Source organism: Chiloscyllium punctatum, chromosome 39 (genome assembly GCF_047496795.1).
Source record: "Chiloscyllium punctatum isolate Juve2018m chromosome 39, sChiPun1.3, whole genome shotgun sequence".
In the NCBI taxonomy this organism is placed as follows: domain Eukaryota; kingdom Metazoa; phylum Chordata; class Chondrichthyes; order Orectolobiformes; family Hemiscylliidae; genus Chiloscyllium; species Chiloscyllium punctatum.
The window spans coordinates 32,437,332-32,462,030 of NC_092777.1; the positions used below are offsets into that span (position 1 = coordinate 32,437,332).

At 39.6% G+C, this 24,699-nt stretch overlaps 1 protein-coding gene across 1 annotated transcript in view; it reads right to left on the reverse strand.

The window, feature by feature from the left end:
* The window catches only part of LOC140463926 (glutamate receptor ionotropic, NMDA 2C-like), a 129,681-nt gene that overhangs the window by 79,077 nt on the left and 25,905 nt on the right, over nt 1–24,699 (reverse strand). Inside the window, exon 2 of the mRNA XM_072558405.1 lies at nt 14,227–14,620. Coding sequence (XP_072414506.1) covers nt 14,227–14,613 — 387 coding nt within the window. The 5' untranslated portion in view covers nt 14,614–14,620. The remainder of the gene's footprint in view (nt 1–14,226; nt 14,621–24,699) is intronic.

Consider the following 24,699-nt stretch of genomic DNA (forward strand, 5'->3'; position numbering starts at 1 on the left):
TACACAGGAAAATCAAGTTCAGTCTATAAGACCTTAATATATTTTTAGGACAGTTTCAAAATCACCACTACCACAATCTAACATTCAGTATAAAGGAACACTACAGTGAAAGCAGTTCATTGTAGGTATGGTTATCACTTACATTATAAATCACAAATAGTTGATTAGTCCTTGCTGAGATATAGGTCTTCCCAGCCAGATTGGTGGCCAAGATGGACAAGTTGCCATCTTCTGACTAGTAATGAAGTGCCTTTAACAAGAATTTTTTATATTTTTAAAATGCTTTTTAATAACCCCACACTACCACCGAACTGCGGTAGTGCTTTTTTGCCCCAGCACCCATGTTGTGTGTGTGCAGGTGTGAGACGCAGTGAAAGACACAAGGTCTACAAATTTTTATTCAATTTCCACCACCAGGAAGAAAGAAAACACCCAGGTGGCCAGTGACAAGTAGTGCCCTTCTCATGAAAGGGCAATGCTGTGTGATCAAGAAGGTGAAGGGGAGGGCAGGGTTTAAAATGAAATAGAGTTGGAGGGAGAAATAATACACTCCACTCCCTGTGGCACCACAACAATTTTTTATAGTGCTATTTAATAGTAGACAGGATGTTAGATTGACAGGGCCTCACTGTTTAGTAAAAATCTTTTGTGGTATAAATTATTCAATGGAATTTCAAGTTCTTCATTGGAACCATGGCATTAAAGCTTGCCTTGACATTGTCCATTCTCTTTGAGCTTTCACATATGATTTCTGTCAATGAATAACCAAGCATTTATACTATCTTGTAAATAGACCTGGATTAAGATTTTAGAATAACCTGATCATTTTAAAATTATTTCCATTTTACATTCACTGTAGCAATCTAGCAAGGTCCAAAGAAGCCATTTTGAAACAAGTATTTTGAAATAAGCTATTTTAGATTCTGTAACTTACAAATACAAATCTATTAATTGGAACTACTGTACTAACCACCAGTTCGAAACAGATGATTAAATAGGTTGTGAGTGAAGTAACTATAGAGACCAGATTAACAGCCCCAATCAGTGAACTCATATTCTATGAAATCTACTTGGCTGACCTCATTATAATTACTACAGTGAACCTCAACCAAGTTACAATTGAAGAATCAGTGGTTATATTTTATTGACTGGGTGATATTAAAAGCTCTTTAATTCTGTTTTGATGTCATTAATTATCCATGAGTTTCTGTACATGTGAAAAGAATGCAGATATTTTAATCAACATGTTTAGAGATGTAATGATACGTCTCTGGAGCACGTGGGACTTGAATCCAGGCCTTCTGGTGTAAAAGAAATGTATGATCCAGTCAAATATGTTCGTAATTAATCCTGCTGACCTTGATTAGCCTACAAGAGAACTACATGACCGTACAGAGAATTGATATAATTGGAACATTTCTATACATGGGCGCATTGTCCAAAATTAGTTTGGCAGATGCTGTAAACACCTCTAATGTAGATATTTTCAAATCAACCTGTCCAGAGATGTTGCATACCTCTGCAGCAGGTGGGACCTGAACCCAGGCATCCTGGTCCTGAGGTAGGGACATTATCAATGTGCCATGAGAGCTCAATATCACCATTGCAGTTATCTCTAATCAACTTGTTCAGAGATGCTATGACACACCGCTGGAGAAAGTAGCACTTGAATCTTAGGCTTTCAAAGCCAAAGGTAGGGCATCACCATTGCAGATATTTTCTAATCAATCTGTTCAGAGATGTTATTATATACTTCTGGAGCAGGTGGGATTCGATTATTAGTCTCCTGGCCCAGAGGTAGGGATACTACCACTATACCAGAAGATGCCTTCACATTACCATTCTAGGTATTTTCCAATCAAACTGTTCAAATATATTATAGCACACCCCTGGAGCAGGTAGGACTCAATCCTGGGTCTCCTGGCCCAGACATACAGACACTACCACTACACCATATGAGCCCCACATCAGCATTGTATATATATTTTGCAAACAGCCTGTTCAGAGATGCTATGGCACACCTCTGAAGCAGATGGAACTTGAACCTAAGTGTTTCCGAGGCAGGGATTTTATCACTGTTCCACAAAAGCACTTTCATATCACCATCTTGATATTTATAGTCAACCTGTTCAGAGACATTACTACACACCTCTGGAGCAGGTGGGACTTGAATCCGGGCCTCCTGGGTCAGAGGTAGGATACTACCACCAAACCAAAAGAGCTTCAATGCATATCACTACTCTTGCCTGGGAGCCTGGGATAGTAAGCATAGGTGACTGTAATAATTGGGACCTAATTGAAATATTTAAATCATAAAATTGACCAATTATCAAGTTACACTGAATTCAGCTCAGGTTAAGGTAAGTCATTTCATGGTTAAAATTAAAGACTCTGATGTGCTTCCAATCTAGACATAGACCGAAGATTCTGTCAGACAGAATTCCTAGAGAAACATTTGGCAGAGAAGGATTCCAATGGAGTAACACTTTTGTGGACAGATCACCCCTATAAATCTGTTAATAGTTATATTAAGTTATATTAAGTTATTAAGTTAATAGTTATATTAAGTCTACCATTTTCTTTCAATATATTCAAAGTTCACTTTTGTCTTCAATTGGTTAATATCTAGTTTGAACCAAAATTAAATGGCAAGTTGGGGTGACTAGAATCAATAATATTATAGACAACAAGATTGAAATTATCAAGATATTAACAGGAAAAGACAATATAGAAAAAGTTTATCTTTTCTGAGAAATTGGGGCAGACTGTTCAGGAGAGATGTTAGGAAGTACATCTTTACACAGAGAGTAGCAGACATTTGGAATTCTCTTCCACAAACTGCAGGATCAGTTGTTAATTTTAAATCTGAGATAGATTTTTCATTAAACAAAGGTACTAAGGGAAATCGGCCAACACAGCTTTATAGAGTAAGGTCATAGATCAATCATTATCTCATTGAATAGCAAAACAGGCTCCAGGGACTGAATGGCATATTGATGTTCCCAAGTAGATAACTTGAATCTTATCTAAAATCCTATCATCTTCCCTTCCCTCATTCTAGGCTTTTTCCTTGACTCTCTTGAATCATCTTATCTCTGGTTTGTATAAACAAAATGACTTTCAATCAACCTGTCATGACACAGATCTTGGACAAATGGGATTTGAACCAGGACTTTCATGATCCAGAAGTAGAAACAGTGTGCCGCAACACTTCTTGCATCCCTACTTTGCAAATTGACATTCAGAAGCTCCTCACTGGTATTTATTTGTTAGCCATCAGTAATGATCAGAGCTGTTCATAATAGTTACCTAGTCCAAGTATTCTGAACAGACTATTGAAACCATACTAAAAATGTTTCTTCTCACAATATATATGGAATTCTTGTCTGTGAAAAAGCAGTCTGCAGCTTTGAGCAAATTACTTTACATCCAAATGTTTCCTCTGGCCTTTTCAGAGCATGCTGTAAAATTGGGTCAGGTTTCTGAAAAACCAGCTCCTGTAAGCAGCACTCATACTTAATGTAACTGTCAATGTCATGTCCCCTGGGTTGGATACTTTTTCTGAGTCTCAACCCCATGTTCTGAGGTTAGTTGATAATATTATCGTGTCTCATATATTGCAATGTCTTACACCACACACCGACATTGTCTTTGCACAGGGCCTAACATCATGAAATATGAACAGAATCTGACGTCAGAATCTAAGAAAGGAGCAGGAGGAAACTGTTTGACCTTGAAGCCTGCTCTAGGATTCCAGAATTCAATGTGATCAGGGCTGACCTTCTGCCTCAATCCCACTTTTCCACCTGCTGTCATTTCCCTCGGTTCTCTAAGAGATTCTCTAAAATTGGTCTGTTTGAATCTTGAATATATTCAATAATGGAGCGTGTAGAATTTTACGGAGTAGAAAATTTCAACAATTCATAACCCACTAATATAAGGTATGTCTCCGCATTTCAGTCTGATTGGTCAATGCGTTATCCCAAGACTGTGCCTCTGTGCTATCCCATTCCCCAAACTGAGAAACCATCAGTATCTACCCTATCGGCCCCCTAAGAACCTTGTATGCTTCAATAAACTCAGCTTCCTTTCTTCTAAATTCCATTTTACTTAGACTCCCATCCTAACAGCGTTGTGGATATACCTACAACTCCAGGACTGCAGTAGTTCAAAAAGGCAGCTCACTACCACCTCTCTCCAGGGCAATTAGGAACAGGCAATAATTGTTGGCCTAGCCAGTGGCAAAAGCATTTCCTGAACAAATGAGGGAAAAAAAAATCATAGGACAACAATAACATCCCAGAAACATATCAGGCGACCTTTGGACTTGTCACCTGCAAGTGAAGCATACCCACCCTTAAGTATTGAAACCAAAACTTCATACAGTATTCCAAGTGTGGTCATCAAAAATCTAGCAAGACTTCTATAGTCTTGTATTCTAACCCCCTTGCAAGTAAGGTTAGCATATTATTCAACTGTCTAATTGCATCAGTCTCCTTATACAAATTCCCACATGTGATCTGCCTGGAGCCTGCTGCTAGCAATAAACTGAATATCATCTACCAATATGTAGTGATATGAGCTGATTCATTTTGGTAAGAAATGAAACACAATGTAAAATAAAGGGTGCAATTCTAAAGTGAACAGTGGAAGAGATGGATCTATGTCTCCATATAGATAAGTCACTGAAGGTGACAGGATAGTAAAATAGAAGAGCAAGGCAGTGATGTTGAACTTACATTGGACTAGCTGTCCCAAGTTGGAATATTACATCCATTTCTGTGTACCACAATTTGGGGAGGATGTATGAAGACTTCAGGGAGTGAAGAAATGATTCACATGAGAATGGTTTCAGGGATGAGGAACTTCAGCGATGAAGATAGATCGGAAAAGTTGGGATCATTTTCTTTGGAGAAGAGAAGGTCAGGAGGAGATGTTTTTGAGGTATTCAAAATCATAAGGGGCCTGGACAAAGTAAAATGGGAGAAATAGGGAGGGGACAGAGAGAACAGATTTAAAGTAATTCGGGAAAACTGTACAAGCAAGCAGGCGGTTAAGATCTGCAATACATGACTTGAGAGTGTGTGAAGTTAGGTTCAGGAAAGGCATTGAAAAGGGTAATACTTCTTTTGTGAAAGGATGGAATATGCAGGGTTATTACAGTGAGAAGGCAGGGAAACGTTTTGCGTTGAATTGCTTATTTTGAGAGCCATTACAGACACAATGGGCTGAATGGTACCCTACACTGTGAAAATTGTGTTTGGGTGAGAACCAAATTAAATCTGAATTTCATTTCTGAAGAACATTTGTATTGGATTCAAAACAGTTGTTTCCATGACTTTGTTTTTATTTTAAATTTCCAGCATCAGTAGTATTCTGCTTTTACAAAAAATCTGAAATCAGGTCAACACAGAATCTGCCGATTTATAAGTGTACAGCATCTGTCAAAAGCTGGTCCACACAGAGTATGACATCAGGCCTATAGAGGTTTTAACATCAAGCCTACACAGAATCTGACACGAGGATGCCAGAGTTGCAGCATCAGGTGAACACAGAATCTGACATCAGAACAACAAAGAATCTATCAGGACTACAGAGTCTGACCTCTGGATCACATTCTCAAAAATCAAATATGCACACAATCCGACATGAGGATGCAAGAGATTTTACTGTCAGACCTGCAGAGAAACTGATATTAGAGGCTGTGTTGTAGCTAGCCTGCAGCTACTATCAGAACTGGGTGCAGAAACAATTTAACTTAGCAATTGACTGACTACACGCAATGATAAATCATTGAATGATAGGATGCCAACAGTGCAGAAAGAGGCCATTCTGAACAGCATCCCTCTCAGACCAACCCTCCTCCCCATCTCTGTAACCCCACATGGGTTTCTATCCTGACCAACCATCTAACCTGCACACCCCTGAACACCATGGGCAATTTAGCATGGCCAACTACCTAACCTGCAAATCTTTGGACTGAGAGGAAACTGGAGCACCTGACAGAAACCTATGCAGAGAACAGGAGAATGTGCAAACTCCATACAGTCTTCCAAGGGTAGAATTGAACCCATGTCCTGAGCACTGTGAGGCACCAGTGCTAACCGTTGTGCCACTGTGCTGCCGGCACATGAGAAGAAAGACCATAAAGGCTCTACAATACAGCAATGCCCCTCTCTGGGCTCTCCATGAGGCTGCATGGGCAAGGTCCTCTTCAGGAATGAGAGGCAGAAGCTGATTTAACTGCCTAAGCAGGATGAGATACAGAGGAGGCAAGCAGCTCTGAGCTTACCTCCAGAATCTGGCTCCGGTGTTACATGTGCATCAATGATTATCTGTTCAATCCGTTTAGGTGAGTGCCCCGTACGGGATAGGGTGGGGTTATGGGTCTGGGTGAGATACTATTCGGAGGATCAGTGCAGATTTGGTGGACTGAATGGCCTTTTTTCACACAAGAGGGATTATATGACATCCATTTTAATTTAAACCCTGCCCTCTTTCCCTGCGACTACTGCTCACTTTTGTTCTTGTTGGGGGCAGTGCTTGTACTTTGTTAATTTACTTAGATACAGTAATATCCTTCCTATAACTGGCTGACCAGAACAGGATACAGTATTCCAAACCAATGTCCTGTATAACCTGAACACGACGTCCCAACTCCTATACTCAATGGACTGAGCAACGAAGGCAAGAGTGCCAAATGCCTTTTTAACCACCCTGTCTCTATTAAATAAAGCTTTTTAAAAAAAAACCCTGGTAAACATTTAGAAAAATAATTCTGTATCCTACTTTAAAACATTACTGATTAGTAATAAAATTACTTTTCTTCATATTCCATAATATTCAATTGACAAACTTTTCTTAAGTCAGCCTTATCAAAAAGATGGATATTCACAGACAAAGTTCTTCCCATTGAGACATAAGGCTAAAGCCAGACTTAAGGCCAAGTGGTGTCAAAGAAAAATTCTGTGATCAAGATGTTAGATTGCATAGAATTTTCTTCAGAATTTGGCAATAAATACACCCTGGAGCTATAACGCCTACAGCACCAATGTTTCAGCTGGTAAGATACTTTGAATTAACCTTTTTGTTTCTTGGCTTCCCAAACCAATGGGCAACATTTGTTAATCTTTCCAACAGAGACCATGATAAATCTTGCCATTCTAGAAAGAGCCATTTAGAACAGGTTGCTATGTGAAGCATCACTGAAAAAGGACTCTCTTCATAACTTCTGGGTGACTCAAGGTTGGATATTTCACTGTGTATTTTTTGGAATTTACCTTCTTTGATGTCTTGTTTGCTCCCAAGACTTCCTCATGTTTCATTGTAGTCTTCAAATTCTAATACTGGCATCAGTTCTAGTCAAACTGGATGATCTGATTAACTATTTGAATAAACCTCTTGTCAGGTCTGTATCTTCCTTGGACGTAAAATCATCTTTGTCTGAGGGCCTGACCCAATTTATCAGGGTAATTTGCTCCAAGGAAGCTCCTGATTTATTCTGCTCAGTGTCTAACCCTGTACGTTTAAAAGTCCTTCCACCAACCCCCAAGCCTGATCTCTAAATTTAAATTTCCCCTTTTTAAAAATTTTATCTATTACTCAAATTCTGTAGAATCTCCTGACAGAAAATTGATGTTTCTCTTTATAATTCCTATAGAAAATTGCTAGGTCTGCTATAAGTTGAATGCAATTTATTTTAGATCAGGACAGACCTAATTGAGAAATACCAAACAAACGCAGAATATTCTGGAGAAACTCAATAGGTCTGGTAGCATCTGTGGGGGGGAGAAACACTGTCAATGTTTCAAGTCCAGTATAACTTTTCTTCAGAACTGGTATCAGTTCTGGTGTAAACATTCAGATACAAACTTTAACTCTGTTTCTTTCTCCATAGATGCTGTCACTTCTGCTGAGTTTCTCCAGACTATTCTGTCTTTTTCCCCAAGATGTCCAGCATTCGCAGTATTTTTACCTTTACTTGAGAAATAGCAAAACCTTGCTGCAATTCAACCCATAAACATGTTTGTTTATTTTCTATAGCATCACTTCCTTATCACTTGCTTCTTCAAGTGACTTCAAAAATACTTCCCTTTGAAAGTTTTCATCCTGTAACAATGTAATTGTTGCATTGATCAATTTTCACTTCTAGGGGTATGTTGTGAAAAGAGGCAGGAAGATCTTTAAGATCCCTTTTCCTCCAGTAGGGGAGTCCACTACAACCTTTTGATTACCATGTTTTTCTTCAAACCCTTGATCCTTTAGCCGGACTTTATCTTGACATATCCTATTAGAAAGGAGGGGAAAGTGAGGACTGCAGATGCAGATGCTGCAGTCCTTTTCAACTCCTTTTCAACTCAATATCCTATTGGAAAGGATATTTTCCGTGAATACCCATCTGTTTGGCTGTCTCCCATAGAACATAGAACAGTACAGCACAGTACAGCCCTTCAGCCCTCACTGCTGTGCCAACGTTTTATCCTACTCAAAGATAAAACTAACTTACATACCCTTCATTTTATTTACATCCATGTGCCTATCCAAGAGTCACTTAAATGTCCCTAATGTATCTGACTCTACTACCACTGCTGGCAATACATTCCATGCACCCACCACTCTCTGTGTAAAGAACCTACCTCTGACACCTTCCCTAAACCTTCCTCCAATCAGCTCTTGATAGCCATTTCCGCCTTGGGAAAAGCCCTCTAGCTATCCACTGTATCTATGCCTCTCAAATTCTTGTACACCTCTATTAGGCCACCTCTCATCTTTCTTCGCTGCAATGAGAAAAGCCCTAGCTCCCTCAACCTTACTTCATAAGACATCCACTCCAGTCCAGGCAATATCCTCGTAAATCTTCTCTGTACCCTCTCTCAAGCTTCCACGTCCTTCCTATAATGAGGTGACCAGAATTGAACACAATATTCCAAGTGTGGTCTAACCAGGACTCTTAAACTCAACCCCTCTGCTAATGAAAGCCAAACACACCATATGTCTTCTTAACAACTCCATCAATTTTGATGGCAACTTTGAGGGATCTATGGGCATGGACCCCAAGATCCCTCTGTTCCCCCAAACTGCTTCCACCAGTTTGTTGTCAAGTACAAAATCTAATATGGCCTCCCCTCTAGTCGGCCTATCTGCATATAGAGTCAAAACTCCTTCCTGGACACATCTGACAAAAACTTCTCCATCCAAACTATTTGAACTAAGGATGTTCCAATCAATATTAGTGAAGTTAAAGTCACCCATGGCATCAACCCTGTTACTCATACACTTGTTAAAATTCTGCCTCCCAGTCTGCTCCTCCGTGTTTTTGTTGCTATTGGGGCTCTGTAAAAAACTCCCAATAAAGTGACTGCTCCTTTCCTGTTTCTGACTTCCACCCACACTGACAGTGTAGACAAACCCTCCCTTTCGGAAGCTGTGATACTATCACTGATTAGCAATGCCATTCCCCCACCTCTTTTACCCGCCCCTCATTCCTTTGAAACATCTAAATCCTGGAACATCCAACAACCATTCCTACCCCTGTGATATCCAAGTCTCTGTAATGGCTACAACATCATGGTTCCAAGTACTGATCCATGCTCTCAGTTTGTCACCCTTATTCCTCATACTTCTTGCATTAAAATAGACACACTTCATCATCATACTGACTGCACCTTTGCCCTATCAATTGTCTAATCCTCCTCACAGACTCTCTGCATGCGGTGTCTGGCTGTTCACTACCTACTCCACCATCTGATCTGTAGCTCTGGTTTCCACCAACCCCTGCCAATATAGCTTAAACCCTCCTGAAGAGCTATAGTAAACCTCCTGCCCAGGATATTGGTGCTCCTCCAGTTCAGTTGCAACCCGTCCTTCTTGTACAGGTCCCACCTTTCCCAGAAGATATCCCAATGATCCACATATCTGAAGCCCTTCCTCCTACACCAGTCCTGCCGCCGCGTGTTCATCTGCACTCGCTCTGTTTCTAGTTCCACTAGCCTGTGGCACCAGTAACAATCCTGAGATTACTACTCCGCTTGTCATGCCTTCTAGTTTCCAAACTTCTCTATTCCCTATCGTTACCTATGTCAAAGTTAAAAATCACACAACACCAGGTTATAGTCCAACAGGTTTAATTGGAAGCACACTAGCTTTCGGAGCGAATCATTACCTATGTCAATGTTGCCGATCTGTACCACAACTTCTGGCTACTCCCCCTCCCTCTTAAGAATCCTGTAGAGTCAATCCTTGACCCTGGCACCCGGGAGGCAACATACCACCTGGGACCTCATTTGCGACGACAGAATCTCCTGTCTGCTCCTCTCACCATTGAGCCTCTTTTCACGAACGTTCTCCTATTTCCAACCCACCCCCCCAAATTCCGTTCTGCGCCACAGAGCCAGGCTCAGTGCCTGAAGTCTGGCCACTGTGGCTTTCCCCTTCTAGGTCCCCCCACAATAGTATCCAAAGTTTTGAGGTACATTGTTACAGGGGATCCCTGCACTGTCTGCCTATTCCCTTTCCCTCCCTATAACTCCTCTCTATCACCCCCTCAACCTCCCAAATGATCTGAAGTTCATCCAGCTCCAGCTCCAGTTTCCTAACGTGGTCTGTGAGGAATTGGAGTTGGGTGCACTTCTCACAGGTGAAGTCAGCAGGGATACCAGTGGTTACCCTTACTGCCCACATCCTGCAAGAGGAGCATGCAACTGCCCTTGCCTCCATCCCCTCTGCTCAAAATTACCAAGAGAGATTGAACAAATGACCTTACACACACAGTCTTTTGTTTTGGTTAGAGGAGGAGGACAGGTGGGAGACATTACACATGTAGTGTCTCGGGTTTAGCCACAATCCGAATATATCAGTCCACATGTTCAGAAATCCCTGTGTCCGCGTCCTCTCCTGTTGAGCTTTTTCCCCCACCTATTCACGAGGTAAATCTTTAAGAAGGAAGTTTACCTTCCCTAGTCCGTGCTCTCACCACTCCGGCTGCTGTACCTTGATGTATACACAAATTCTTTCCAGCTATCCAACTGTTTTTGGTTGGCAAACTTTATCAACTTATATTCTATTTTCTTTGTAGCCACTGAAACTTCTTGATCGTAAGGGTTTCTACTTCATGTGGTACTTCCAGCCTGATCCATGTTCTTGTTTTTCTCTTTTTGTCAAACAATGACCTCTATTCGCCATCATAGCTTTTTCTGGACTACTATAGCAAGGTTCTTTCAACCATGATCAGAACTCCTTTCATAAGTTTGTTATTTTTCCCACGGTCCATGTTCAGAACTTGTGCTGTATTTTCTGGTCTTCCACATCTTTGCGTCATTATGTGAATTCATGGATCTTACCTTCAATCCCTCAATTTTTACACTTAATCAATATTTGTACCTCCTGCTTCCCCTATAATGGTGGCATTAAATTTTGATTAAGGAAGCTAGGTCTTTTGGAGAAATACCATAACTTTCAGATTGTGTAAATTCTAATCTCACTGACATCAGAAACAACTGCCTATTGTGTTCAATGTCTGGTTTCCTTTTGAGCTCCTTTCATAGAGGGCCTGCTTAATAGTAGGAGTGACCATTATGCCTGTGCTGGTAAATTTGTTCATCCGTGCTATTTTACATAGAATCACCACTCTTTTTAATGATTTAGCACGCTGTCAATCACAAGTCTGAAGATCTTAACTTCCTGAACAATCACTTTAGTCCTTATTATTTAAATAATCCAGACAGCATTTTATCCAATCCATTCCACATGGTGTGGATGTGCATTCACTGTCCAGCACAGTGCAACTGAATGAGTCTGACTAAAATGTTGATTATTGGAATGAAGTTTCTTGTAACTAGTACAATATCCTCTGCCCGATCAGTATCACCTCTTCCTCTTCTGAACCTTCCAAATCATGTGTAATTTTGAAAACCTTTGTTATTCAGTTTAAGATAATTCATTGTATAATGGCATAGAGTTGCCAGTAACCATACCCTAGACATTTCTGGGATTTGTTCTTCTGTTATAGTTTCTCAGTCTCTGTTATAATTACCCAGGGTATCTCTATTCCCACTTCTTTTTAGTTATGATTCTTCTTCTGAATTTACACTTTCAGCCTGTATTTGGGGATGTCTTATTGCTACCACTACTGAATTGCTTATTTATTTGAGTTCTGCTGAATGTCCTATGAAGGCCACTGGGAATTAATGTCTTCCCAGGAAATTTTGTTCGGAATTCTGTATGTGTTCCTAAAGCAAGCTGCTTTCTTAAAATTTAATTCTACTGAACCTATTTGTGTTCAATGCCTTAACATTGTCCAAAGTTCAAAGACAAGCACTGAATTAGAGCTGTTCAAGTAGAATTTAAACAATTTTGTGTATTGTCTGTTAAATTCCATTATATTTTCTTCTATAGAATATCCAATCTGTTTACTAAATTTATGAACGCCTGACCATGCCTCATGCATTTCATAAGCCATCTTTCTTTTAAATTTTATCCGTAAATGTTAGTAGAATTTGCAAATCTTCCTCAATGTCCAATTGTTGATCTTTGAACTCCAGGAATACTTTGAAAATGCTTTTATTAGAAAGTAACAAAACCAAGGTCATGCCTTGCTCTTTTTCTTGGTAAAGATTTAACCTATCTCCACATATCCACTTAGTTTGTTTATTGATCAAAAGGTCTTTTATACAAGCCATCAATGGGTAGTCAAACCTCAAAACTATGTACTTGTTTTCATCCACCCTTCTCCAAAGTAATTCCAATTAAAATATTCTGTCTGAAAAGAACTTTTAGTCTTCAATCTGCAACTTTCAGAAACCACCTTCTGCTACCAATATCATTTTGGATCCGAGCCAGTTGGTGAGACAGAAACCAAGAGACCTTTCTTTGTGAGTAGAGTTTATTAACTACCAACATATTCAAAATTATGTAGGCTGGGGATACAGTACTTTATCTCCCCCTCCAACTCAATTTTGATTTAGCCCCTTGCTGCTCTCCCTACCCCGCCCACACCTTTGACGGTTTGTGTTGCCCATAATAGGCTTTGCTTGTAACTATTCAATTATCTACTTGATTGTTTAACTGGTGGTAGTCACTAGTTTAAAATAAAGCAATAAAAAGTCAGAGATTTTGGTAGTGGAATAGTCACTCAGTTGTGCATAATAGCACTTGTGGGTTTTAAATAAAGAACAAAACAATGATGTGATCAAACATATTGATGGGAGGGGGGTGCTCTTGTGGTACAGTGGTGGTGTCCCTGACTTTGAACCAGGAGGCTCTGATTAAAGTTCCATCTACACCAGAAGTGTGTCATAGCAGTCTGAACAGATTGGTTTAAGGTATCCAACATATTAAAGGTTGAAAACAGATTAGCAAGAATGAAAAGGGATAGCTTACCTTTGTCAAGCTTTGCTGGAGAAAAATAATTAATGTGTGCAATGCAGGAAGGGGAGATATAATCAGCAACAATCAGCAGAAGGTTTGTTCAATGAACAAAAGAAATAGAAATAGGAGTAATCGATATTGCCTCTCGAGCCTGCTCCACCATTTGATAAAATCAGGACTAAACCTCTCCCATTTCCACTTTTGTGCCCAGTGTCCTTATACCTTAGATTAGATTAGATTAGATTACGTACAGTGTGGAAACAGGCCCTTCGGCCCAACAAGTCCACACCGCCCCGCCGAAGCGCAACCCACCCATACCCCTACATCTACCCCTTACCTAACACTACGGGCAATTTAGCATGGGCCAATTCACCTGACCTTAGATTCTGTGAGATCAAAATTCTGCCAACTCAGCCTTGATTAAGTTTAACTGTGTAGAAACACAACAATTTGAGAGAGAGAATTCCAAACATTCACAAACTTTCGAATGAAGATGTTTTTCATTAAGTCTGTCTTAAACAATCAGCCCTTTTTCCTGAGACAGTGCCCCTATATGTTAGCCAGGCACAACAGTGCCCCAGTGACTGATCTGTGAAACCCCTTTAGAATATTGTATATTACAACGAAATCATCTCTCATTCTTTTAAATGCCAAAATTACAGACCCAATCGACTCAGCTTTTCATCATAACTCAGCACCTTTCTGCCAGGTACACATCATTAACTGCATCATCACTGATGCAATTATATCCTTTGTTAAATATGCAAAGCTAAACTGCACATGATATTCCAGGTGTGGCCTCAGCATAGCCCTGTAAAAAAAAACTGGATTTTTGCTTGTGAGACTGGAGCTGGAACTAACCTTTGGAGTGAGCACAACAGTAGAGCCTCCACTCATCCCTATGATTGGAGCTGACACTTCTGCAGAGGTAAAATCCAGAATCTGTGCCACAGCCTCAGATTCAATATCATCCTCAAAAATAACAGCATGGATCCTGGATTTGGCCAGCACATCACAGATGTGAGTGATCAGGCTGCTGGGATTGGTGTTGTTAACTACTACTGTGACGGTGTTGATTTGTACAGGCAGGTCCTGGAAGGTCTCTTGATTAAAGCTGCCTCTGATTTCCATGTGGTACCAAGATCCTCCGAGTACAACAGCAACATTGATGGTAGGTTGACTGGGTTGTCTGGTGAAAGCAGATTCTACTGCAGACAGGAAGAGGACGGTCTGTAGCATTTGTTCCATGGTGTTCCTGAAGAAAAACAAGGATCGTCTAGTTAAAATAAATCCAAAACTGTTTCCATGTAAACCAGTTACATTTAAGGTGTCATAAACAAGGAGACCAAGACCAAAACCTCAGTTTGGGCCCATTTGGGTAGGAGAGGAAAGGCAGAGATTGAGGAGAATGGAATTAGAGGTAATGTGGAATATTGGATTTAAAGTTGCTTAGAAGATAGGCAATAGAGTAGGAACTCAGGGCAGATTTTAAATGTGGTTGGAACTACACTGTGGAATCTTCAAGGATTCGGTTCTGGGGCTATATCTCTTCACTGTCTCTCAATAATCTGGAAATAAACTAGAGACATGATGAAAGATTTGTAAGAATGGAGGGCACTGCAGGGGATGTTGATGAGATGGTGGACAGGATAATAAAAGGTGCAGTGGAGTTCTATGCAACTTAATGACAGATATTGCATTCTAGTTTAAAATGTGATTATATTTTAATAGCTGGGTGATTGGAATTATGATTTGGGGATTCAGGTTTGCAAGACATTAATGCAGCTATTCAAATGGATAAGATCATAAAAGAAAACGAAATGAAATGGGTCAAATGACAAGTGTACAGAATGGAACAATAAGCATTTACGAATCTAAGCAAAAACTTTACTAGATCACAGCTGCTGTGATTGAGTCCGCTATACAGGAAGATGCTGAAACTTTAGAGGTTCACTAGGATGTTGCATGGTGTGAGGATATATAAATACAAGGAAAAAGAATAATTAGAACTGTTTTCATTTAGGAGATTAAAGAGTGGTTTGACATGAATGATTAAAGATTAATCAGTGATGTTGCCAGTGAAAATTATTGACATCAGAATTTACAATTGAAGAAGAAATTAGCGCGTTCGAAATCCCAAGGGAACTAATATTGAATCAGGGACAGCAAATTGAGCAAAATAAGAACTATGAGAAAACATAATGGTGACAAATCAGAACTAAATATTTTCCTATATCATTAGTAGATGAGAACGTTATAGAAATGCTATGAGCTTCTGAAGCTCTCTGAACTTAGGAATCATTTATTTAACTTGAAAAGTTGTGCATGTCACTCTGCAGTTTCAGTAAAGTGACATGTGTGGGAAACAAGGGAATTAGAGGCCATTAAGCCTAATATTTTGTGTCAAGAAATTGCAAGTATCGATAACTAATAATAGGGTAGCTGAATACCTTGATATTTTCAGCTGATCAGAGAGCCAGCATGAAGTTGTAAAGTGTAACTCATATCTGATTAACTTAATTGAATTATTTGAAAGGATGGCAAAATTAACAGAAAGGGAACATCTTAGGATATTATTTAAATGAAGTTTAGAATTCATTTGTTTAAGCCATTTACAATAATACTTGTTAGATGGAAGTGCAACTCATGAAATGCAAGAATATTATTGACCTGGATAGGAAATTGACATAGTGGAAGGAGACAAAGAGGAATAAAGGACAACAATAATAGTGACAAGGGAAGTTTGGGGTGGTCTGTCGGTGCTTGGATTGATTAACCATTAAGATGTCATCATATAGACATGGTTACAAGGTGACCAAGATTGGGAAATAAATATTTCAGCATAGACAAAATTATGAAAAGAGAGTTAAATAGGAAGAGGAACAGCCTTAATAGTAGAGAGTAACATAAGGACATTCATAAGAAAGGATCTTGGCAAAGTGAATCAGCATGGGTGGAGATTAGGAATAGCAAGAGTCCGAATATGCTAGTAGTATAGTTTATAGGCAGCTAACAGGAGTTATACCATTTGAAAAAGCATTAAACAATGTAATCATTATTAAGGATTTTAATCTTCACATAGACTGAATCAATCAAGTCAGCAAAGATGATCTGGAAGATGAGTTTGTGAAGTGGTTTTGTGATATTTTTCTGGAACAATACATTGTGGTACCAAATAGAGTTGAAACTATTTTCAGATCTGATATTGAATAATCAAGCAGTGTTAATTAGTAATCTAATGATAAAGGATACACAGGGAAAATGTGACCATAGTTCAGTTCAATTCCATATTCAGTTTGGAAAAGACATATTCCAGTCCCAAACAAGAATTTTAATCTTACATAAAAACCAATTATATAGATATGAGAGGAAACTGGCTTTGGTTGATTGAGTAAACAGACTAGAAGTTATGCTGACAAATAAATAACAGGTGTAATTTAAAGAAACAATTCAACATGTTCAATAAAAATACTTATCATTTTAAAAAGAAATCTCAGCAAGAAAGATCCATCCTTGACTTAATAGAAAAGTTAAGGACAGTTAAAACCCACATCCTTAATATTCTTTATTTTTGACTGTGGATTAAAACTGCAGGTCTATTGCTTTGATTCAAAGGGACTGTGGGGAAAATGGGTGCAGTTTTAAAAATCATGTTTGCATCACTGATTGTGGATTGCAAAGCAAATGGAGCTAACAGGTCCATGAAAAACGGTTACTGTGTGGGACACATTGAAATCAGACACATTGTCTTCACTTTTTCTGTTCAGGGTAAACCTGCCCGGAAACACTAGTTGTTTTTTTTCCATCAACCACTTGGAGTGGTTGTGAGAGAACAATGCAAGGATTGGCCTTTGAGGAGGAGCCCAGTTCTGTGTGCAAGCAAGAGCAGCAGAAAAAGCCCAACTTCTGAGGAAAAGCTTGAAGTTTTTGCTTCACTTCCTTCTGTCTGTGAAAAGTACCAGCAAACCCCGTCTTTTCTAGCCATTCTCACCCATTCCTGTAAACCGTTTCTTTCATATCTCGGCCGAAGGAAGGGAAAATAAAACTTTCCAACGTGTTCAGAGGATCGATTCTCAACAATAAATGAAAGACTGAAATTTACAGACAATCTTATATTGCTGTCTTGTAATGCCCTCTTCTAACCTATTCCGTCAGGCAGAAGATACAAAAGCTTGAACACATCCACCAATAGGTTCAAGAACAGCTTCTTCCCTGCTGTTATTTGACTGCTGAATGGACCTCTCTAACTTCAAATAATGTTGATCTTGTGTGGTGCACCTCCTGTGCAACCATAACTTTGTATGCTTCACTCTGTTTAAGCACCCTGTGATCTATATGTCCTTGTTTTCTATAATCTGCCCGTACTGTTCACAAATCTTTTCACTGTATTTAGGTACATGTGACCGCAATAAAGCAAATCAAATCAAAATGAAAAGATATCAGGAAACTGCAAGACAGCAAACTAAAACCACTTACTCAATCCTGTACTCCAGGTTGGCACTATTGAACTTTGTTATCCCTGGGTTTTTTTCTCATCCTTAAAATCCATGTGTCTACCTATGTGTCTTAGTCATTAAAGGCAGACGCATAGAGTTTTAATTTAGTAATTTATATTTATTTCTTACTATCAGTTAAAGACCATTTGTTCATAATGAATACAAATCTGGCATATTCTTTTGACCAGAGCTTATAGGTCAGGTAAATTTGATGGTTTAATTAAATCTTTTCACATTTTATCACAGCTCCAGGATAGCGAGGCTTGATTTTTTGTTTAGAGTGCACCCTCATAAGGTCATAACACAGTAATGAATTAAACAAAGGGGTTTACAATGTTGCAAAGGATAATGGTTAACCTGAGCATTGGGCTGTCAACAACATTGACAGAAAGTGAAGAAAAAAAGCACACAAGTAGAATGACAGCAAGACAAAAACAAATTATCTAGTCTTTTATAACAATGTAAAAAGGAAGCAAACAGTTAAAATACATGTTGATCCCTTAGGGGCACAGACAGGAGAAATTATCTTGGGGAATGATGAAATGGCAGAGACATTTGAACAAATATTTTTGTCTGTATCCACAGTAGAAGAAACATATTATAGACCATAAAAAGAGAATAATCAAAGAACTTATAAGAGCAAAGAGCTTGAAATAATTAATGACAGCAGAACAAAAAAGCATAGGAGACACTTTCGGGACTAAAAAACATCAATTTTCTATTATCTGTTGGCCTATATCCTACGGTTCTATAAGAAGCAGTTGCAGAGATAATGGATGCACTAGTTATGATTTTCCAAAACTACCAAGATTCTAGAACATCCTAAGCAAATTGGAAGCTAGAAAACATAAGACATAAAACATAATTCAAGAAGAGAGAAATAGAGAGAGAGAGATTTAGCCTAACATTAAACATTTGGAAAAAGCTGGGATCTGCAATAAAGTAAATGCGAACAATGCAATTAAAAAATTCTCATACTATCAAACACAGTGTGGTTTCACAAAAAGATAATCACATTTGTCAAATGATTATAGTCGCATGGCACCTTTTGTTGAGACTAGTTTTTAATTACAGACATATTAATTAACTTCACCAACTGCCATGGTGGGATTTGAATCTATCATCAGGGCATTAGCTTAGGCTTTTTAAAAATTTATTCACAGAATGTGGGCATCGTTGGCCAGGCCAGTTTTTTTTGCCCATTTCTAAATCACCAGAATGCAGTTAAGTGTCAGAATTCTTTGAGGCTGTACGTAGTAGGGGGAGTAAAGAGAACCAGTAAATGAAGCTTATCCAGATTTCCAAAGATTATTCAATGAAATACTGCATTAAAGGCAATGATAAGGCAATATGGACTTGATGTCATACATCAGCACAGATAAAATATTAGTTAATGAAGATGCAGTAAAACATAAGGATATATGGGGCATTTTCAAGTTAATAGATTAAGCATTGCAATGTTGGCACTGTTGTTAAGAATAATGGATCTACATCTGCTGAAGATACAAAGCTAGATGGTAATGTTAGCTGCGAGGACCAGAGTGGCAGAAAAGAGATGGAGTCAGGTTGAGTCTAATGATGACCATGAAACCATTGTCAATTGTCAAAAAAAGATATTTCAAGGTTATCATCCTTTAGGGAAGGAAACCACCATCCTTACCTGTTCTGGCCTACATGTGACTCCAGACCTACAGCAATGTGGTTGACACTTAACTGAATTCTGGAGATTTAGAGATGGGCAAAAAATACTGGCCTGGCCAACAATGCCCATATCCTGTGAATACATTTTTTTAAAAGTCTAAGCTAATGCCCTGGTGATGGATTCAAATCCTACCATGGCAGTTGGTGAAGTTAATTAATATATCTGTCATTAAAAACTAGTCTCAACAAAAGGTGCCATGAGACTATAATCATTTGTCATTGAAAATATACGTTCATTCATATCTCTGCTGTCCTTATCTGATCTGACCTACATGTGCCTCCAGATTCACAGCAATTTGGTTGACTCTTAACCGCCCTCTGAATTGCTGACCAAGCTATTCATCTCAAGGGTAATTAGGGATGATTAAGAAATGCTGCCTTTACACACATCATAAAAAATAAAAATAAATAGATACAGTGAGTCATTTGCAGGTTGATGTACTAACTGTCATTCGAACAATGTTGAGGGCACAAATATTTATGATGTATATTAGTGATTTGGATGAAGGAGCAGGCTATATTGCTGTTAAATTTGCTGATGATCCAAAAAAAAAGGAGCAGAACAAGTTAGTAGGTGGATAAAAAGTATCCTTCAAAGTGATATGGATAAATGTATGGTCAAAATTGTGCAGATCGACTACAGCGTGGGAAAAAATATCAGGTGTGCTTGATAGTTTTTCTTATCCCCATAAATTCTGATTGCAGGATTTCATCTCTCTTTGCCTGAATGGTTTGCACAATGTGGATCTCAGCTGTTGGCTGGTCATTTTGTCCCCCTCAGCTGTGATATCCTTGACCCTTGCATCAAGGAGATACCATTCTGGATTCATATTCACAGCTGCAGAAATGCATGTTTGTTCCTTAATCCATGAATCCCTCTTTATTGCTTTTCCAATTTTCGTCCTGTCATCCTTCACATCTGAGCCAGGCCTGGTGCTCTGGGCCACGCTGCAGCTATTCACCCAGAAAAAAAGCACCATGCTCATGGAATACAGGCCAGGTAAGGACTCCTGCACTACCTGCCTGTTCTGTCTTGACTGTCTAGCAATTTCCCAATCTCTCTCTACCTGCACAGCCTTCAGCTATGGGCTGATTACATCTATAAACATGGTATCAACAAAAATATCAGGTAACACCTCCTCACTTAAAGGAGTTGAAATCTCTCCACCCAAAAACAGGCAAGGCTAATTGAAAATTTCAAAACTAAGATCCTGTAAAATGTGTTTTACTTGTCAGGACCGGTCTGGACTTACCTTTCAGTATTTATCAGTATTTTCAGTATCATAATTGTAACAACTATAATGATGCACCCGTGTACGGTCATGTTGAAGCAAAAAAGCTTTATTTTCTCTCTCTGGCACTGCTACCAGCTGTTGGCTTCAGTAGAGAAGTGCCAGATTGCTCTTATCCCTGTTCTGACTGCTAATGTGTTTGCAGATAATGATGTTCTTCTTGTTGTAGCTCAGGAATGCACAGTCACTGACTGCTCTAGAACCATAGTGGGCCATTGGGAGATGAGACTTCAAGTCAGATGTTGTTTGTAGGACATGATAGGTCTTGTATGGGCATGCCAGATCATGAGACTGTAGGAGCTGCTGCTCATGGTAGTCGCCACCACCATCCTCTTTCAGTGTAGGAAACTACAGGGCCTGCTTGGTCTCTGGTGGTAGAGGAAAACCACTTCATGGTCTAACCGTAATTATCTCTCATAGTTAACAAGATATAGTTTATCGCATTTTAGCAACTAGTTACAGGTTACATTGCTATGATGAACATTGTCACAGAGACTTTGAACAGGAACAAATGTTAGGTCCCAAGCTGTTCTACCCAGAAGACCATATGAAATAATCATAATAAAGATGCTTATTATAGTCCTCCATTCAGATTCCCCCAAGCTTTTTTTCTGGCATAATTTTAATTCATTTGTGCATAGATTACATTGACCACTAACTCAACTCCTCCCCATGTCTGACATTACAAATTCAGGCAATCTGGAACATACGCCTTAGCACTATTGTCAGAATGTTGTCAAGGCCCGTTGCCTTTACTGTATTCAGTGACTCCGAGCATTTTTTGATATCACATGGAATGCTTCAAATTGGCTGAAGACCGGCATCAGTGATGCCAGGGACCTCTGGAGGAGACCAAGATAGATCATCCACTTGGCACTTATGACTAAAGACTGTTAGAAACATGAAAAATAAGAACAGCTGCTGGCTCTGTGGCTTTTCAAGTCTGCTCTGCCATTCAACATAATCATGGCTGATCATCCTACTCAGTACACTGTTCCTGCTTTCGCCCCATACAGTCCCTTTAGCTCTGAGTACTATATCTATCTCCTGTGTGCTTCAACTGCTTTCTGTGGTACAGACTTCCACAGGCTCACCACTATCTGAGTGAAGAAATTTCTTGAGGAGAAAGTGTGGACTGGAGATACTGGAGATCAAAGCCGAAGAGTGTGGTGCTGGAAAAGCACAGGCAGGTTAGTCAGCATTCAAGGTGCAGCAGTGTCGATGTTTCGGGCAAAAGCCCTTCATCAGGCCAAGGGGACAGAGAGATAAATGGGAGGGAGGGCGGGCTGGGGGAGGGGATCTGAGAATGCAATAGGTAGGTGAAGGTGGGTGTGATATGTCAGAGAGGAGGGTGGAGCAGATAAGTGGGAAGGAAGATGGACAGGTAGGACCATTCAAGAGGGCGGTGCTGAGTTGGAAGGTTGGGACTAGGATAGGTGGGGGGAGGGGAAATGGGGAACCTGGTAATTTTATCGGGTGGTGCAGGGTTCCCAGACTATGAGGTTGGAAGCAATGGATGGTTCATCAGGTTCCCCATTCTGTGGTAATCAGTAGGACATTCCTTTGCCCATATTTGACCTACTGCTATGAGACTTCATGGGATCTGGAGTTGTTGTTGAGGACTCGTAGAACAACTTCCACCTGACTGTATCCTAGTGCGGTGCCATATCTGCTGGGTCTGTCCTCTCCCATATCCAGAAGTGGTGATGTCGATGTCTGGGACATTGTGAGGTATGATTCTGTGAGTATGGATACATGAAATTGTGTTTAACTAGTTTGAGAAACAGCTTTCTTAATTTTTTTGCAAGGTTTGTGAAAGTTTATAGCTCAGGTTGAGGTTTAGGGTGTAGGTTTGCTCGCTGAGCTGTAGGTTTGAACCCTAAACCTCAACCTGAGCTACAAACCTTCACAAACCTTGCAAAAACCTATGGGCGCAACACGCTACAACTTGCCCGAAGATGGGAAAGGAATGCCATCCGAGAGAGTTCCACCGCGAACAATTGTACTTCCTGCATGAATGTTTGAAAAAACAGGTACTGCCAAAATGTCTGCAATACCGCTGATAAAAACACCTCAAGCCAGAAGTTTAACAGAATGAAACAGCCGCAGAATGCTCTGAGGACTAATCAATGACGCCCACCACAGACTCCGAAAATACAACCGGGAAATTACACGCCAAAAACCGTTATTCAAACAAGCAACAAATCAAGAATGGACAGATGCGGTAGAATGAGCCATAAACACCAAACAACGACAAACACAGATAAAGAAAAATCGGGACCTGAAGAAAAAACTGAACAAACTCACAAACAAAGACAAAACTGATAACACAGGGGCATGGATAAAGAAGTTATCAGACTGAACCCTATCAGATACAGAAAAAGCGGTACTAATAAAAGGACTAAATTTCAATTACCGAGATGCTGACAAGAAGGATTTCCTAGCGGCACTAGAAACCACATTGAAGGACAACATGGATATCAAACCTACAGCTCAGCGAGCAAACCTACACCCTAAGCTTTCTTAATTTTGGCACTCGGCCCAAATGCTGGTAAGAAGGACTTTGCAGGTTTGATAGAGCTGTGTTTCTTGCTGTTGTTTCTAATGCCTTAGTCGACGCCAGGTGGTCCATCTGGTTTTGTTTCTTTTTTCCTTTCTAGCAATAGATGGAACTGAAAGGCTTGCTGGTCATTTCAGAGGGCAGTTAATAGTCATCCACATTGCTGTGACAAAGTAGGCCAGACATATTCTTTTCTTAAAGGGCATTAGCAAACCAGATGGGATTTTACAACAATCAATAATGGTTTCATAATCATCATTAGAATTTTAATTTCAAATTTTTATTGAATTCAAATTCCACCTTCTGGCTTTGCAGGGTTCAAACCAGTGTCCCCCAGAGCATTGCCGGAGTCTCTGGATTACTAGTCCAGTAACAATGTCACTATACTGTCACCTCTCCATAATTATTAAAACTATGCTATATGAGCTTCTGTTCATGATTAAAGTTGCTGCTGCCATCCTCTTTAAGTCTCATGAGCTACAGGACCAACTTGGTTTGTGGTGTAGTAAGGGAAAACCACTTCCAGGTCAAACTCCAAGAGCCTGTTATAATTAGATGGATAGTATAGGTAAATGGGTTATGGTTTTCAGTTCTGAGAAAGTGAATTGTATATTTTAAGGGTCAGAAACTCATTTTCCTTTATCAGTGGGTCAAAACAGCATTTCCAAAATATCACATGATTTAGGTTGAATGAATAACAAGCTACCTGGCAAGATAAAGGCTGGTAGATATAGGGAATGCTGGATGACTAAAGAAATTGAGGGTTTGGTTAAGAAAAAGAAGGAAGCATATGTAAGATATAGACAGGATAGATTCGAGTGAATCCTTAGAAGAGTATAAAGCAAGTAGGAGTACACTTAAGAGGAAATCAGGAGGGCAAAAAGGGGACATGAGATAACTTTGGCAAATAGAATTAAGGAGAATCCAAAGGGTTTTTACAAATACATTAAGGACAAAAGGGTAACTAGGGAGAGAATAGGGCCCCTCAAAGATCAGCAAGGCGGCCTTTGTGTGGAGCCACAGAAAATGGGCGAGATACTAAATGAGTATTTTACATCAGTATTTACTGTGGAAAAGGATTTGGAAGATATGGACTGTAGGGAAATAGATGGTGACATTTTCAAAATGTCCAGATTACAGAGGAGGAAGTGCTGGATGTCTTGAAATGGGTAAAGGTGGATAAATCCCCAGGACCTGATCAGGTGTACCCGAGAACTCTGTGGGAAGCTAGAGAAGTGATTGCTGGGCCTCTTGCTGAGATATTTGTATCATCGATAGTCACAGG